This window comes from Balaenoptera physalus (assembly GCF_965194825.1).
Source record: "Balaenoptera physalus genome assembly, chromosome: 8".
In the NCBI taxonomy this organism is placed as follows: Eukaryota; Metazoa; Chordata; class Mammalia; order Artiodactyla; family Balaenopteridae; genus Balaenoptera; species Balaenoptera physalus.
Window position 1 is genome coordinate 76,461,881 of NC_138887.1, and position 16,549 is coordinate 76,478,429.

A 16,549-nucleotide genomic window follows, 5' to 3' on the forward strand; every position below is an offset into this window, starting at 1 on the left:
CAAATAATGCAATACAGTTTGGACATGTTTGTCTAGTGTAAAGTCAGCTCTCCTATTTCCTAAATCGGAGGAAGTTTGGTTTTGCCAAAAGTTTTAAGCAAACACTATTATGGTTTTTTAAATTGTTGTCATTACCGTGCACTGTAAAAGGTTGTAGTAATTAGAACATCCTGTAACATTCTGGAAGTAGGAAGGCTCGCTTATTAAGTCACCATCTAGTAGTTTATCCAGTAACTAGGTTGGGAGAGAGGGGAGAAAGAAAGGAGGAAAACATCAGCATGGGTAAAAATGTACAGGCATTTGTCATTTCATTTATTCAATAACTGTTTTATTCAACAACCGCTTCCCACACATCTCTGTGCTATAGACACTGTCCAAGGCATTGAGGAAACAGCAGTGAACAAGGCAGGCCAAAAATGCTCCCTCATAGAGCTTATATTTTAGAGGGTATACAATAAACAAGCATTCATAGGTAAAATATGCAGTGTATTACAGAGTGATAAGGGCTAAGGAGAAAACTAACAAGGAGAAGGGGAGTAGGAAGTGCCATGGGTGCCTGTGGGGTTATGTGTGCCTGGGTGGTGGGTGTGGGGGACACTGCAGAGAGGAGGAAACGGGTCTCACTCAGAAGGTGGCATTTGAGTAAAGACCTGTTGGAAGGGAGGAAGCAAGCCTGGCAGACATCTAGGAAAAGAACTTTCCAAGTAGAGGAAACAGTGAGCCCAAAGGCCCCGACTGCGGGACTGAGTCTTGTGGGGAAGGGTTACCATACATGATCATTGACCACTCACCCATGTACGAGGAGACAGGGCAGAGGATACGGACACACCCAGGTGCTTGGCACTGGTGGAAGTTATCTTTGGACGGCTGACATTGAAAACCCGGTCATCAGCTGAAGATGAGAGCAGTCGGCACGGCTGTGTGCTTTTCTTAGGTCATGTTGAGCTGCACAAAGGCAGGCATGGAGTGGCAGAGAGGGGCATCTAGCCAGGACTGTGGTTTGGCCAAAGGAGTTGGAGGAGGTGCAAAGAGGGGCGTAGGTCGGGAATGTATGTGATGACTGAGCTTGGGTTTATGTTGGGTAATTAGAGAAATTAAGACCTGCAGGGGTAGGGGACCATGAAGAGGTAGTAGGATCCATGGACTGAAAGACAATGGGGTTGCAGGACTGTAATTCAAGTTGGCATATTCAGAGAAGTGAGCTGGGACGATAGGAGGCGGCAGTTGGGGAAAGACGTTTGAATCTGTTGAATCTGAGATTGTGGAGTGATTGCTGGCTTTTTTGCAGGGGGTAATGGGAATGAGCAGCTAAGGTAAAGAGAACAAGATCACTAAATGAGAGGAGACTAAGAAACTGAGGGACCAAGTATTAAAAAGATCATCCATGTGGAGACTTCAGTCACCAGAAATGATGACAAGAGTACTGCTGGAAAGTGACACTCAGGCAGGAGCCAAAATATTCAGAGAATGAGAAGGTGAACGCCAGGGGTGTGTGTCGGGAGAGAAGCTGATCCCTCAAGTTCCCTTCAGCTCCGACTTACCGCTCTTTTATTAACTAAATCATTTTAAGGGGATCAGAACATCAAAAAGGCTTTATTATTTAGGCTTGAGATTTTGACATTTGTTTTCTCTTGGGTTTCAGGATTTCTTGGAGTCTTGTATTGCATAACGTGAAACACATTTTACCACTACTTGATTACTTTCCTAAGTATCATTTCATCTATTTCCTGTGAAAAAGCAAAAGTCTTTTCATTTATCACTCAAGATTTTGGACTAGTGATCCCAGAGACATTGCATACCTTCAGGAGTTTTTTTTTGGGCGGGGGTGGGGGTGTTTCTCTATTTTTTGATGAATCTGGTTTGGGAGAGTCCTCATGGGCCATCTTCTCATCATCTCTGAATACACACAATATCTGAACTCTTCAACAGTTTCACTAATCCTGTGGACACTCAGACTGCTGGATCACTCACCACAGACATCTTTCTGCTTTCTTTATCCCTTTGAGTCTATCAAATATTCTTTTTTTTTTCCCAAATTTATTTATTTATTTATTTATTTATTTATTTTTGGCTGTGTTGGGTCTTCGTTTCTGTGCGAGGGCTTTCTCTAGTTGCGGCCAGCGGGGGCCACTCTTCATCGCGGTGCGTGGGCCTCTCACTATCGCGGCCTCTCCTGTTGCGGAGCACAGGCTCCAGACGCGCAGGCTCAGTAGTTGTGGCTCACGGGCCTAGTTGCTCCGCGGCATGTGGGATCTTCCCAGACCAGGGCTCGAACCCGTGTCCCCTGCATTGGCAGGCGGACTCTCAACCACTGTGCCACCAGGGAAGCCTCTATCAAATATTCTTGCTCTTGACACTGCTTATGCTTGCTCTTAACATATGCTTCTTCAGAAACACATCAAATGTCTCACTTGCAGATGGGTCTCATGTAATGTAAAATTTCCTATTAATTCTAAATTCTAAACGTTTCGTCCTTTTTACCCTTTCTGCCTACCACAGCAGATAGCCTAAAACCAGTCTTGAAAATACTGTGATTGCAAGTTGAAGAATGACCCAACCTGTCCCTGATAAGATCCTTCTTCTTTCCTTCGCATTCACAATTGCACAAGAAATTCTGAATCCACGCTCTGCAGCTACATCAAGTGTCCTGGCACAGAAAGGGGAGCCTGCCAGGGTGCTGTGGGGTGGCTCGGGACTTCCTTAGTTCTCCTATTTACACAGCTTGCTGCTGTCAGAATTCACAACAAGGGCAGTCACTGCCCTGGCACCCTATTTGTAAAATGGAGCACAACTTTGTTACCCCACCCTTCTCCATAAGTTTGTATGTCTCCTGTTTTGATCTGAACCAGCTGACCTACAGCGCCTAAAAGACTATTAATACCAGGCCTCAGCCTTAATAATAACAATGCTGTTAGGTAAACTGTGACAGGCTGTGCTCCCAGTAACAAGATTAAAGGTCTCAAAATTCAGTCCTCACCTCATTTACTAATGTGTCAAACACGCCGGCTCTATGGCAAAGGTGACAAAAACCCCCAAGGAAGATTGCTTACATATGATCTTTGTCTGCACTGGCCAAAAAACAAACGAGCAACAAACAAGACCCTCCTGCATCCTAATATTTAGTATAGTCTTACATTTTAAACAACCAAAGAAAAAAAGGTTGAAGAATATAACCATGTTACTTGATCCTCAAATTTAATTTTAGGAGAGCGATGTGACGATATTTACAAATGCCAATGGCTCTTTGTAAAAGTTTCAAGCGACCACCCTTTATACTCTTTGTTCCTGACACACAGGAACATGTGACATTTGTTACACTGTGGCCACTTCCCCAGCTGGAGCCCTGTGTGTGGATATTACCCTCTGAAGGGTTTCGAGCACATGTGGAAGCATATGCAACCACTTTCCAGGTTGCCTTTCTTCTGATTTCTTTATGGTAGGGATGCCTTGAGGGCCTACACAGCATTTCAAGAAATCAAAACAGTTAATGAAAGACACAGTTAGATAAACACCCCGAGGTGATCTCAGGTTTAAAATATGGTCAAAGTAAATTCAAAGAAACCCAGATGGTTCTTTTCTTCGTTAGGAGCCCACTGTCTCGCCTCCTGATCTCGGGACAGCACCACGGAAACACCTTTGCTAACAACAAAGAGCCAGGCCAGGCACCGCAGTGCTTCCGGGACCTTCTCAGATGGTGCTCATTGCGCCAGGGCAGCGCAGGCCCCAGAACTCACTTCAAAGGCCTGAGACCACTTCTCCTCCTGGATGTATTTCACACACTCATCGCACTGCTTCTGGAAGTACTTTCTCTGCTTCTCATCCAACAAGCCAATTTGGAACAGGAATGGTGCATAGCCCTGTATGATCTGAGGAGAAAAGAAGCAAACACAGACGCTACATGGAGAGAGAGGGACGTGAGGGAAGCCCATCTGCTTGTGAAATAACCCTTTGTAACTTCTCAGTTAGCGGAGCATGACAACACACACACATATACACACACACCCCGCACAAACATACACGTACAACACACACAATGCATGCACAACACAAAATACACCACACAAACACACACAGACATAAGGCATACACACGACACACACATACACACACACATACACAAACAGCACACACACAATTCGTGTATAACACACAAATACACCACACAAACACATATACATAAAACATACACAAACACATACCACATAACCACACAAATACTCATACAACACACATGTACACAAAATACACACAAACACACCAAGCACAGGTGCACACACTCGTACATACACACACCGACACTTGCACTCACAGCCAACGTAGGCTGACATATAGTAAGTTGACACTGTAAAACATTTGATAAAAATTAGAAGATTTAAATCATTAGAAAGTCAACTGAGCAACAGTATTTCCCTTTATGAAGTTAGGTCTGTAGGGTAAGAGGAGCCTCCATCTGATTAAAGGGTATTTAATCTCCTTAAGGAACAAAATGGAAAGGAAAAAAGAGCCACCTACTGACTCGGGATCAGAATACGCGTCTCCAAGAGCAATTCCCTTCAGGTTGATCTTCACGATCATCACGGGGTTGAGCATGTGGATGTAGTGGGCGATGGCTGGCACGTATTTCCCCGCGTAAGACTGAGAAGGGTAGACGTTAAAATGAACCATCACAAATCAATGCTACTAAAATGAGGTGTTTATGCAAATTAAAATCACAATAAAACAATCCGTATTTCCACAAGACACATGTATTTCTTAACCTCACATTGCAAATTTGACAACAGCACGGAGCTCTGTCCCTTCCTTCTTTTGTCATCCCGAATAGCATGAAGTGACATGCAGGTCACAGGTTAGGAGCGCAAAAAAATAATAAGTGAACGTGTCCTAAGTGAACATTCTAATTTCCTTCCAAAAGAAATAACATGGACACCAGTGAACACAATTCTGCCACCCTTAGGGTTTTCCTTACCAGAAAGTTCCATTGCAAGCTTTATTAAAAAAAAAAAAAAAATCCCCAGGCCAAAATTAAGATTTCAAAATCTGTACAATGATGCCAAAATTTGAAATCAACATGTATTAAAGGAAGAGGAAAAGGGTAGATAATATTTATTGGCCACTAAAATGGTCACTTGAACTTACTTCTGTTTCCAACCTTTTCCAGTACAAGGCTCTTTTTCAATTTCAAAATAGTTTGCTGACACAAACATGATAATTCTGCTTTTAGATTATGCTGAAAAGAGCCACTATTGGTTCAGTAATATTTAAAAATCGTTCTGTGTTTCTTCCATTAAAGAGTTGCCTTCCTGACATCTCCACTTGTATGTCTAATATTAAACTTCCTATGTTCAAAACGAAGCTCCAATCCCCAAGCCTTCCTTGCAGTCTCCGTTTCCATTAATGTAAACTCTGTTCTTCTAACTGCTCAGGCCAAAAATCCTGGTGCCACTGTTTATCTCTTTCACTCACACCTCGTGAAAGTCCATTAGTGAATCTCATCAACTCTACCTATTCTATCAAAACACATCCAGAATCCAGTGTCTTTGCACACACCCCCTTTATCACCTTGCTCCAGGTACCATCATCTCTCACCTGGATTCTTGCAGCAGCCTCCTCAATGCGCCTCTGCTTTTGCTCTTACCCTCATCCAGTCTAATTTCAAGACAGTGGTCTGTTAAATTAGATCATGCCACTCCTCTGCTCAAACCCTCTAATGACTTCCCATCTCTCTCAAAGCAAAAGTGAAGTGCTTTTTCTGGGGCATAAGGGCTGACATGATCTGGTCACTTCACTCACATTATCCCCTACTATCCTCTTGCTCATTCCTCTCCAGCCTCTCTCAGACCAAATCATAATTGTGATCTGTACTGTTCCTTCCCTTGCATTAGCTCTTTCTGTCCCTGGAATGTTCTTCCCCAGATATCCATATGGTTAACTCCCTCACTTCCTTCAGTGAGGCTTTCTGAGGGTTGCCCTCCATGGCCACCCTATCAAACATTTTAACACCCCTCTTTTGATATTTTATATTCCCCTTCTCTCCTTTTTCATCTTAATCTTTATCACTCTCCAACAAACTTTTACTTATTACCTTGTGTATTGTTATTCCCCTACCCACACTAGAATAGAAGATCCACAGACACAGGTATATCTGTCTGTTTTGTTTATTAGTGTATCCCCTGTACCTGATGCTGTTTGTTAGTGCTCAATAAACAGCTGCTCAATGAATGAATCTTGAATTAGCCTACATGAATTTGAAAAACAGCAATGCACATATATTCTAGATAGACTAGATGCATTATGTGGGTACATATGGATCTGCAGAACTTTCACAATACGTCCAAGGCTCTCCAGGGCCCTGAAGTTCAAAGACTGGGAATTCTGGAGAGCTCTCATTTTTTCCATGCCATAATCATATGCTGCAGTTATCTTTATTCCCATTTCAACGTAAGGACATTGGGGCTCAGAGAGGTTAAGTGATAGAGTCAGAATTAAACGTGGTCTGACCTACTCCAAATCCTAAACCCCTTCCAAATTATGATGGAAGAACTTAATTTACATAACTCACACAAGATCCCTTCACTGATGCACTCCTCTTGTGCAATAAGAATTATTTAGGCAAAGTATTAAATCAAAGCCGCTTATCCATTCATACTCATGAGTACTTTTTAGCTTCCATGTCTGAAATTTGGTTTGTTGTATAACTTTGCTATATTCTCCTTTTAGGGACAGTACGTGAACATTTGTCAAGTAAAATTTCTGTAAATTGACCAAAAAAGCAAATTTTCTTGACTAATCATTTCACTGGTACAGATGTATTATATAATCTTCATTCAATGATGGTTTATTGGGCAACTCTTCTGTCAAAGGTATCATAACAGATACTTGAGTAGACACAAAAATGAATAAAGCACAAAACTTGTAAAGATCACAATATCTTTTAAAAATACGTTATGGAAAACTTGACTCAAATGTGATAAGGCAAAGTCTACCATTTCATAGCTTATTATTTCCACAATGTGTACAATAGCCAGAACAGAGTAGGTACATAAAAACATAGTTGATAAATGAATGACTCATCTGACATTATTTCTAAACATGTTTTCTCTTTTGGAAATTAGTACAAATGCTAAAAAAGTACACCTTCCAGTGATGCTCTCACTCAAGTTGTCTTGTTATAAGACCTAGCAACAAAACACCTCCCTTGACTTTTTCAGAGATAGAAGGGTATGTACTTTATAGGTAGTGATGACAAACTTAGGCTACAACAGTCACATTTTTATGGCACCCTCCCCCTTGCGACCATCATATGTGTCCGGGATTCAGGCAGGAGATTAAAAAGGAACACCCACTCAATCTGAGCATCCACCATGAACAGATTATTTCACCTACTTTAATTTGAGCCAATGTAAAGTTAACATTATCTTTCTATATTTTAAAATGATGAAAACAAAGGTCTGTGTGTTTCACATGCCCACCTGGAATTCTATCTGGGTTTGGCTGCCTCCATGCTTCCCATTTCTCATATCAAATCACATTTCAGTCAAGGGTCCTGGATAGACTATGGATCTCTGGTCCCCCAACCTGGGACCCACCCTTGGATTTATCCACTGCACACTTGCTAAGCGGACCATTTAGGAAAATGAGACAGTGAGATGGGTAGTTCTATAACCACATCCAAAACAGATTCCTTAATGTTCAGTCTACATCTGCTAACCTAACAGTGATGATGTTTACCTTGGTTTCTGCTTTCTAATGACTATCACACACTTCTTTGCCCTGTGTCAGTGTGACAAATCCTTCACTGCCGTTTTCATTAATCATTCCACTGGTTGAGCAACTCAGGCTGTCACACAGTAGACAATTATAGGATTATTTTATGGAAAACAGACACCGAAACATTACAATGAAATTTCAATTATTTTCACTCTCCTTGTTGAGACACATTTCTTTTTTTCTTTTTTCTTCAAGATCAGATTTGTTTATTCTTCCTGAACCATTTGTTTCTCGATTTAATGATTCTCTGACCACCAGGAGCACTTTAAAAGACAACCAGACAATAAATCAAGTATGTTTGATTTTACCCAGTTTTCCCTTTTCCGGATATGTTTTAAATAGAATAGAATGCCAGACTCTGGGGGGAGAAGTTAGGTGTGGTTGTCTGATGGATCAGAAATGGACTATATGGCCCTTAGGACTTATAATTGTGATCCTGTAATTTTATGAACTCTTGTTTCTTTTGTTCTGAGTTCTGCCCATAACAACAACTAAAGCAACGACAACCACAACTATTAGCCCTGTGGTTTCTCTGATCTCTGGCTGGGGTTCACCAATGTGGGCAGCAGCTGGCCAACGAAGCTCCTGAAGTCTGTGAACTAACACTAACCTTCTACCCTCAGATCAGACACTGGCCTCAAACAAGCTCTGAACAGCATCAAAGCAATTATAAAAGGAAAGAGGAAAAGTGTGGCCAGAAACTATTTGAACACATACTATTTTAGAATTCAGCAGTGACCTTCAAATGAGGAACTTAGTCAGACAAATATATTTAACTAACATAATAATTCAAACTAGATTAGCAATAAACACATCAGGATTTTAGTTTGCCCTTAGTAATTATTCCTTTCCAATATTTAAAGAAGCTGCAGTTTCCAACACTATTCTTGTATGGTTCCTTTGCCCCACGGTGACAACATTTTGAGCTCACCTCTGACAAGAAGGGCCAGAGCCATTAGGGCATGTTTGTATGTGCTTGTATTTGGAGCTTAAAGAAGCAGTAAACCTCCAGTTTTCCTCTGACATCAGAAGGATCTCAGAATTCAGCTCTCAAACTTTTATTTCCCCCGTGAGAGAAAAAAGGTCTCAACATCAGAGTTGAATAGTGTTTTTGAATCTTGGTTTGCAATCTTTCTGTGTTCTTAAATGATGTTTGGAACAGCCTAATGGAAATCACGTTAGGAGCATATTGTACTTGTAAAAATAGTCTAGAGAGAATGTAATACTTGGTTAATTATCCAGATGTGTAAAAGCAAAATGAAATTGGACTTAAAGAAACTTGTAATTGTGTATTCCATCTGAATCTCTCCCTTCTTACATGTTTCAACAACATTCATAGCCGACTTACTGTACCCCTGCCACCCGGTTACTTTTAAGGGAGTCAAAAAATTCACATCGAAAATCAAGCTTCAATCAGCTCCTCCAGAAGAAACAAAATCGTGTCAGAGAATAATATTATAATGGAAACAATGTCCTCTTACAGAAATTTCACATATGTTAGCAGTTACTATTGTTTAAGCTACTCTTAGTTGTCTGCATTTCTTACTGAAGTTTAGTTTAAAAAAAAAGTAGATGCAGCTACGTTCATTCTCTGACTTGCTTCTAAGTATACCTTTTATGGTAAAACTTGCAGAACCTTTATCAGTGATAATGAGCAATGGCCTTTGAACCTGGTTACCAAGTGTCACTATTCATTGGCCCTAGCTCCTCACCTCTGCCTGGAAGTGGAAAAAGGGGGTTGTCATCCTTGGCAATGGCATGTCAAGGATGGTCAAGGTCATTCTACGTCCGTTTCCCTGCTCTGCCCCCAAACCCCCAGCCACTCCAGCTAGAATGAATGTCTCTGAAGAGTTCACGTCGGGGCTGGTGAGAACACTTCCATGTCTTCCGGGAGGAAACCAGGTGGGCTGCCCTTCTGGAGGGGGTCACATTGGTGTCATGTCCTCTAGCTGTCCCCAAACACAGACTATGGTGGAACCAGCCCCATGTACAGGGGTGATCAGAGTGAATAGGGGGATATGTCTTGAAGAGAATTTTATACACACATTGAAAACTACAAAACTTGGTGAAAAGCCTAAGTTTAACGGAGTCACACTGGACACAGCAACCAAGAGGACAGGATTAAGCTAGGGTGACCTTGACTTCATCTAGCCTTGGGGTAGAATCTTACTTCACTTGGCACCATTATTTCTTCTGAGGAGAGAAGATGTGTGGCCTTAACACGGCCAGTTCAGAAAATTAATGAATGGAGAAAACTGGAGCTTTGGTACTGTGGTAATCTCTACAACTTCCTAGACATTGCTAGACCATGTGTCATCTAATTTCAAGACCACACTGCTGTGATTAAAAAAAAAAAAGGCTTCTAATGAGAATATGACTTTATCTAAACATCTATTTCTCTTGACTATGAGCTTAAAAAGAAATGTAGAATCTACAGGAATACACATATGAGAAAAACATTTTGATCTGTATCCAACTTTTAGTCACATAAATTTATGCAAAAGTATGTACTGCCTTCCAAATATGTTCTTATTTCGTTTTGAGATGATGCTTCTTTAAAAATTAATTCCATCAGTGACAAACATTGGTGAAAAGGATGTACCTCACCTCCCCCCAACTCTAACTTCAGTGCCAGTTTTGGAGAAATTCATACCCAGCTTGAAGCCAGGTGACTTGAACAGATGAATAAACCCTTTTGCTTAGAGATTACAGTTAATTTGACTTTTAAATAAACAGTGTGAATATACTGGGCCACAGTCAACAAACTGAGTCCTTCATTTGCTCACTATAGATAGAACTCAGAAGGTTGAAGATATAACCTTCAATAGATATAATTTAGCATTTCTGGTCCCCAGCCTAGACATCTCATCCAATTGGGTACTATTTGTGTCACCATGCCACTTGGTCCAGCATAGTAGCTCACTTCAGACAAAGCTTATATTGACGTCTGATTTACTCATATTCTTTTCCACGTAACTAAAGAATCAGCAAATATGTGTTGATCTGACTTAGATATGCTATCCAAAAGCCTGAGGCCCAATTTGCAAACATTTCCATATGCCCCTGTTCCATTCTCCAGGTTGCAGCTTAAACCTTGACTTTTCTAATATTAAATTCATTAAGTAGTCACAAATCCGTTTTCAATTCTAAAAGAAAATATTGGCAAGTCAGAGGAACAGAACTGAAAATAGACATCTGTCATGAGCTCAAGAGTTAAAGCAGCTCGAATGTCATCTAGTAATATTCAGCAAGTTCCAAGCTTTGAGAAATAATTACATTCCAAGGACTTCAAGCCTTTATATCACTTGAAACTTCCATTTACCCCATAAAACTTTATGATCAAAAGACAGAAATATCCAAGAAGCTAGAGAACTTCTTTTCTGTTTGTATAAGGTTAGTAAACCCTTAGAGATTCTGTACAAAATATCTAAGGGATGTCCGACTCCCTTGTACAGACAGTGCATCTATTCTGTGGGAAAAGGCAAGTCTTGGAAACAGTGCAGTTTTGAGGAGCCAGGCTCCAGAGAGCATCTTCACGAAGGGGGTTACAATCCTTAGCCCATCCTGTGACTACAGTCTTTGGGTGATGGAGTCTGGCTGCTTAGGTTCCAATCTTGGCTGGGTGGGCTTGTAAAGCCTACATGACCTCTCTAAGCCTCAGTCATCTCAACTGTAAAATGGGGATGATAATAACAGTGCCAGCTTCATAAGGCAGCTGTGAGGATTAAACAAGGTAATGCATGAAACACTGCTTAGCACCATGCCTGTCATACGACCCACTCTCAATAAACACTCTCAAATAAGATCTACAAATAAAACAAGGGGACTAGATACTTTTGAAGGCATCCTTCTCATCACCAAATTCAATGATCACAAGCTTGGACTAATAAGATAAAGGTATGGCCTCCATAAAACAATTATAGGCCTATAGTTAGGATAGTTCTCCCTTCCCCCCCCTTCACAGGTATGTCAGTGCTTGAAGTTCCCCTATTACAAGTATCTTTCTATGGCTTAGGCTCTGTCCTCTATTCAAAGACAAGTATGTTGGAAGTACATTTAATGGATCAGATTCTCTCTAACGGACAGTGAGCTGCTAATAAGTCAGAATGGGGGAGAGAAACAGAACAATCATGATGCGGATGGAAGAAGCACGGGAGAAACAGGACCTGGGCACAACACAGCCAAGGAAAGGAAGGCCAAGGGTGGCAGGTAGGGCACTGGATGACCCTGGAAAATAAGGGAGCAGAAAGGAGGTTCCCAGGGCCTGGGGTGCAGTACAGGGAGAGAAGAGCCATGAAAAGAGATGTAAAAAAGCCAAAGAGAAATATCATTGATATTTTTATTTTATCTGGCAAATGCCTTGTGTGAAGCCACTCTATAACATCCATTCAACACTGTGCCTGGTATTGTATGAAACAAATGAAACAAACCTGGCTCTCACCTCCTGGGAGCCTGCCACCGGAACCCAGTGGACCATGACGATTTCAATAAAGAAATCAGACTCCGTGAGCCCAGCAGGACTTCACTCATGCAGATGAAGATGAAGTATCCTATTAAGCTCACTAATTTTTAAATAGCTTCAAAGTTTTGCCTCAGATTCAGCCTTCGAATTAATCACGGTTGCAAAACTGCTTCTAAGGAAAGTAGGCCTCTCCCGCTGATCAGGAGATGCCCAGTTTTAACCACATGCCCTGCCAGTTTGGAAGCGCTCCCACCCATTGGCACAAACGCCTCTACACGCTAAATCTTTCCCATGAGTGGACAGAAAGCCACAGGCTCAGAGGACAGTGGGCAGACCCCTCCCTACCGTCACCTCCCTGCCTTCCAGCGCCAGGGCTGTTGTGCTTTAAATTTTAGCTGGGCCCACATACACTTGCGTGGATTCTAAAGAGTGTCTGTACCTCAAGAAAAAGAGCAATCTCACTAATAGTTACTGGCTCGGAAAGGATAACACTTAGGAAGAAAGTTAATTATATGAATTAAATGCAGCTTGTTTCTCTTTTTGAAGTACATTTTTTTCATGCCTTGAGGAGGGTGATTTATAGACACATTTGTCTCTCTTTAGAGAAAATTAATTCCAGTTGGTGTTTTGGGCAGAAATGGAGAGAAGGGAAGGAGACAAAGCAGTTCTTCCTTCTCCGCTGCCCCAACTGCAGGTCTGCACTATGCCTTGCTGTGGCCTCGCGTGGTCCACACGGCAGGGGCAAAGGGCCTGGATCGGTCCCCACACATTTTGTTACCATCCAAAACTTCTAAGTTCCACCATCACTTTCTGATGAAGCAAACAATTTCTTTTAAAGATGATTTCAAAATAAGAGGGGAGACAATGCCATACCCCAAGAACAAGTGAGCAGAGCTTTTTAAACATCTCAGCCCCTGTTTACATGCATTAGGCCATATGCTTTGGAGCCATAACATTTTAATCCAGCTTTTCAACATGAATGGTAATAATAGTCATCATATGCTAGGTACTCACCACAGCCAGTCACTCTGCTAAATATTTGAGGAGGATTATCTAATTAAATGCTCAAAACAACCCTATGCAGTAGGTACTGTTATTACTTCCAGACTCCCTTACACCAAAGTTAGGGTGCTAAACAGCTGTTCCAGCCCCTTTGAACATCAGGCTACCCTCATTCATAGCACACAAATGTGGACCATATTTAGGTCCAGTACCTTTGCAATCAAAAGCAGAAAACCATTTCTGAGTTTATGCATTTGTTTTCCAAGAACAATTCTACAAATCTAGTGGCATTATTTGTTCAGGAAATTAACAGTTCACAAGAGAAAAGATTTCCCTTTCTTGAAAAACCTATTACAACATTTTTTTTGGTGGCGGACACAGGGAGGGTGGGTTGGTATTATGTTAAAACTGCAATTGTATACAGATGCTTTAAGAGTACATCTAGGTAACTACAGTTGAGTATCCAGTAAAGCAAAATATCCCTGGAAGTGATCTAACTTAAAAACCAGCCCTTCTGATTGTAAGATGAAAAGCAGAGGCCCAGAGAGGTTACAGAACTTGTCTGGAATCATCCAGAGAGAGGCAAAGCCAGCAATGAACCTCAGGTCTCCTGATTATTAATCCAGAATTCCTTCCACTTCTCCATTCCGCCTCCTAGCCTTAAAACAGAAGACCAGGTGGAACAAAGTAGACTAGAGAAACACAGCATTCTGCCAATAATAAACCATCAAGGCATTATTTAGTGCTCTACCTTTTAGAAAAAGATGTGCCCCCAGATTTAATGTATCTTGTGTGGTTCTTATGAAGACGCTGCTGCCTGGCAAGTGCATCTCCATCCCACGCTCTGCCTGCCCTCATTCCCATCTTCCTTCATCACTTGGAAGGCACAGGTTTCCTTAAAAGTATTCATCCTGGCAGCAGAGAACATAAAAATAAAATTGTCCTTTGCTACACACATTCAGAAACTACATGCACGAAACCACCAGACAGACATGAAGTAGACAAGTCAAATTTTTCATCCGGAATTTGGCAGCTTTGCTGGAAGTTCAACATGATGGTTAACAACATTGTCACATTATTTGCAAGACAAGGAATTACACACTAAGCAGATCACTCTTCTGTTGGAGGTGGAGACTGGGTGTTTTCCAGGGTTGCTACCAAAATGACAGGAGTGTCACTTCCTCCATCCCCCTGACTCCAGTTATTAGTTCTAGAATGGCCACGGGATTCAAATGGATAATGAGATTCAGGTATCTGGTGGAATTATTGGGAAAGAGAAGTTGAGCTGGTAGGCTATACCTAGAGCTCTGGAGTGGGTTGGAGAGTCAAGGGCACAGGTGAAAAGAACTTATCTGAGAATGAAATCAGTGAAGTGCAAAGCCAAGTGAATAGATGGAGAGAACATGAGACAAAATCCTGATAAGGTTTGAGCAACCAGATCCAGCCACGCCTGATGCCAACAATTCAATCCCCTGTTTTACTTAAGACACTTTGAACAGGGTTTCTGTCACTTGCAAGCAAAAGAGCCTTGACTAATACACCCATATTTATCCTTCAAATCCAATTTAATTGTTGTCTCCTCTGTTTGACTTTTCCTGAGGATCCCATATTGAGAGGTAGCTATTTGCTCACCTTATACTACTTGTCTTTACAACTACTTCTCTAATTGTACTCTTCATTCTGTATGGTACTTATTATTAGACTCAGATTTACAGTAGAGTTAATGTCTTAATCATTGACTTTCTAATACTTGTCCAAAGCCTCAGACATAGTACATACTCAATATATGTGTGTTGAACTGAATTGAATTTGATTCTAAATACTCTTTCAGGGAACAATGAACCCTTCAATGGTTTCCCATTACACTTAGAATAAAGTCTAACCACTCTGCCATGAGCAACAGGGCCCTACACGATCAGCCTGCCTCCCCCATCTAAGATCCTTCTACAGTGGCTCAATGCTTTTCCTTGAGTGCACCAAGCCTGTCCCTACCTCAGAGTCTTTGCATTTGCTGTTCCTTCTTCCAGGAAAGCTCTTCTCACAGATATTGCAGAGATCACTCCACTACGTCACTCAGGGCTCTGCTCAATTGTCTCCTTACCGAAGAGCCTTTCTCTGACAATCTTATCCAAAATAACACTTCCATCACTCTCCAGCCCTCACCCTGCTTATCTTTTTCATGACATCTTTCTCAGACATATCGCTGCCTGACCATATGGTACATATTTATTTCTTTCATTATCACTGCTTTCACCTCTGGAATGTACGAATGCAGGGAATTTTTCTGTTTTGTTCACAACTGTACTCCTAGCACCTAAGAATTTCTCTGTTCTCAAAATATTGGCTGCTATACATTTTTAAAATAACCTTAAATTTAAAAGGATGAAAAAAAGCAAACCTTAAGATTGAAACCAACATATGCAAATGAACCTGTTCATTAAATTGTAACATAATCACCCTGGAAAAAAATAGAATTAATTCCCTGCTAGGGCAGGGAAAGTACAAGATAATCCTATAACTTATAACTAATTTGTGACAGAGAGCAAGGAAATGCTCAAAGGCTAACAGGGACAAATGGGGACAATGTGTCAAAAGGACACAGGAGCCAGCCTGAAGGGTTCCCATTGACCAAATATAGGAAAATACAAGCATCAAAAACAATAATGATAGCAATAAAATTTAACACAGCAAACAGAATTAACAATCCATGAGTCCCCAGTGATATTTTTAAAGTACATATCATAGAGGAGGAGGAGGGAAAGGTGTTCTCTACAGAAGAATGCCAGATGATGTCTAAAGGAAGATAGATCAGAAAAATCACCATTTTATAACTCCCAGTATAATAACTGATTCAGACAGGAATCATCAGTGGATGCTAAAACTACTTGGTGACATATTTGGTGTGTGTGTGTGGGGGAACAGATGTTCACATGGTCTCAGATTATTTATTAATTTCAAAGGGAAAATGGTACCTTTTCAATGGTGAGATCTGGCAGATACCACCTTGACTAAGTAACCAGTAATGGAACAAAGATGCTATATGCCTTCTGATGTGATAGAATAGAACGTAAACAACAACTTCTATGTAGTGTCTTGCCAAATGTTTTCAGTGAATCTAAGCATTGGAAAAGAGTCAGACAAAGTCAAAAAATGGGACATTCTACAAGGCACCTTGTCTAGACTCTGAATAATCATCATCACAAATGACAACAACACCAACAAAGACATGGTACTGAGACATGACAACCCATTGTGACATATGAACCTTTATTGGGCACTGAATTTTTAAAACTACGTTATGGAGGATGTTTGGGGGAT

At 41.1% G+C, this 16,549-nt stretch overlaps 1 protein-coding gene across 5 annotated transcripts in view; it reads right to left on the reverse strand.

Moving 5' to 3' along the window:
- Positions 1–16,549, reverse strand: part of CPVL (carboxypeptidase vitellogenic like) — a 148,196-nt gene that overhangs the window by 88,300 nt on the left and 43,347 nt on the right. For all 5 annotated transcript variants that reach the window (XM_082471975.1, XM_082471976.1, XM_082471972.1 and 2 more), the window contains 3 exons: positions 4,513–4,635; positions 3,735–3,866; positions 136–234 (listed from right to left, as the gene is read on the reverse strand). In XM_082471975.1, coding sequence (XP_082328101.1) covers positions 136–234; positions 3,735–3,866; positions 4,513–4,635 — 354 coding nt within the window. The remainder of the gene's footprint in view (positions 1–135; positions 235–3,734; positions 3,867–4,512; positions 4,636–16,549) is intronic.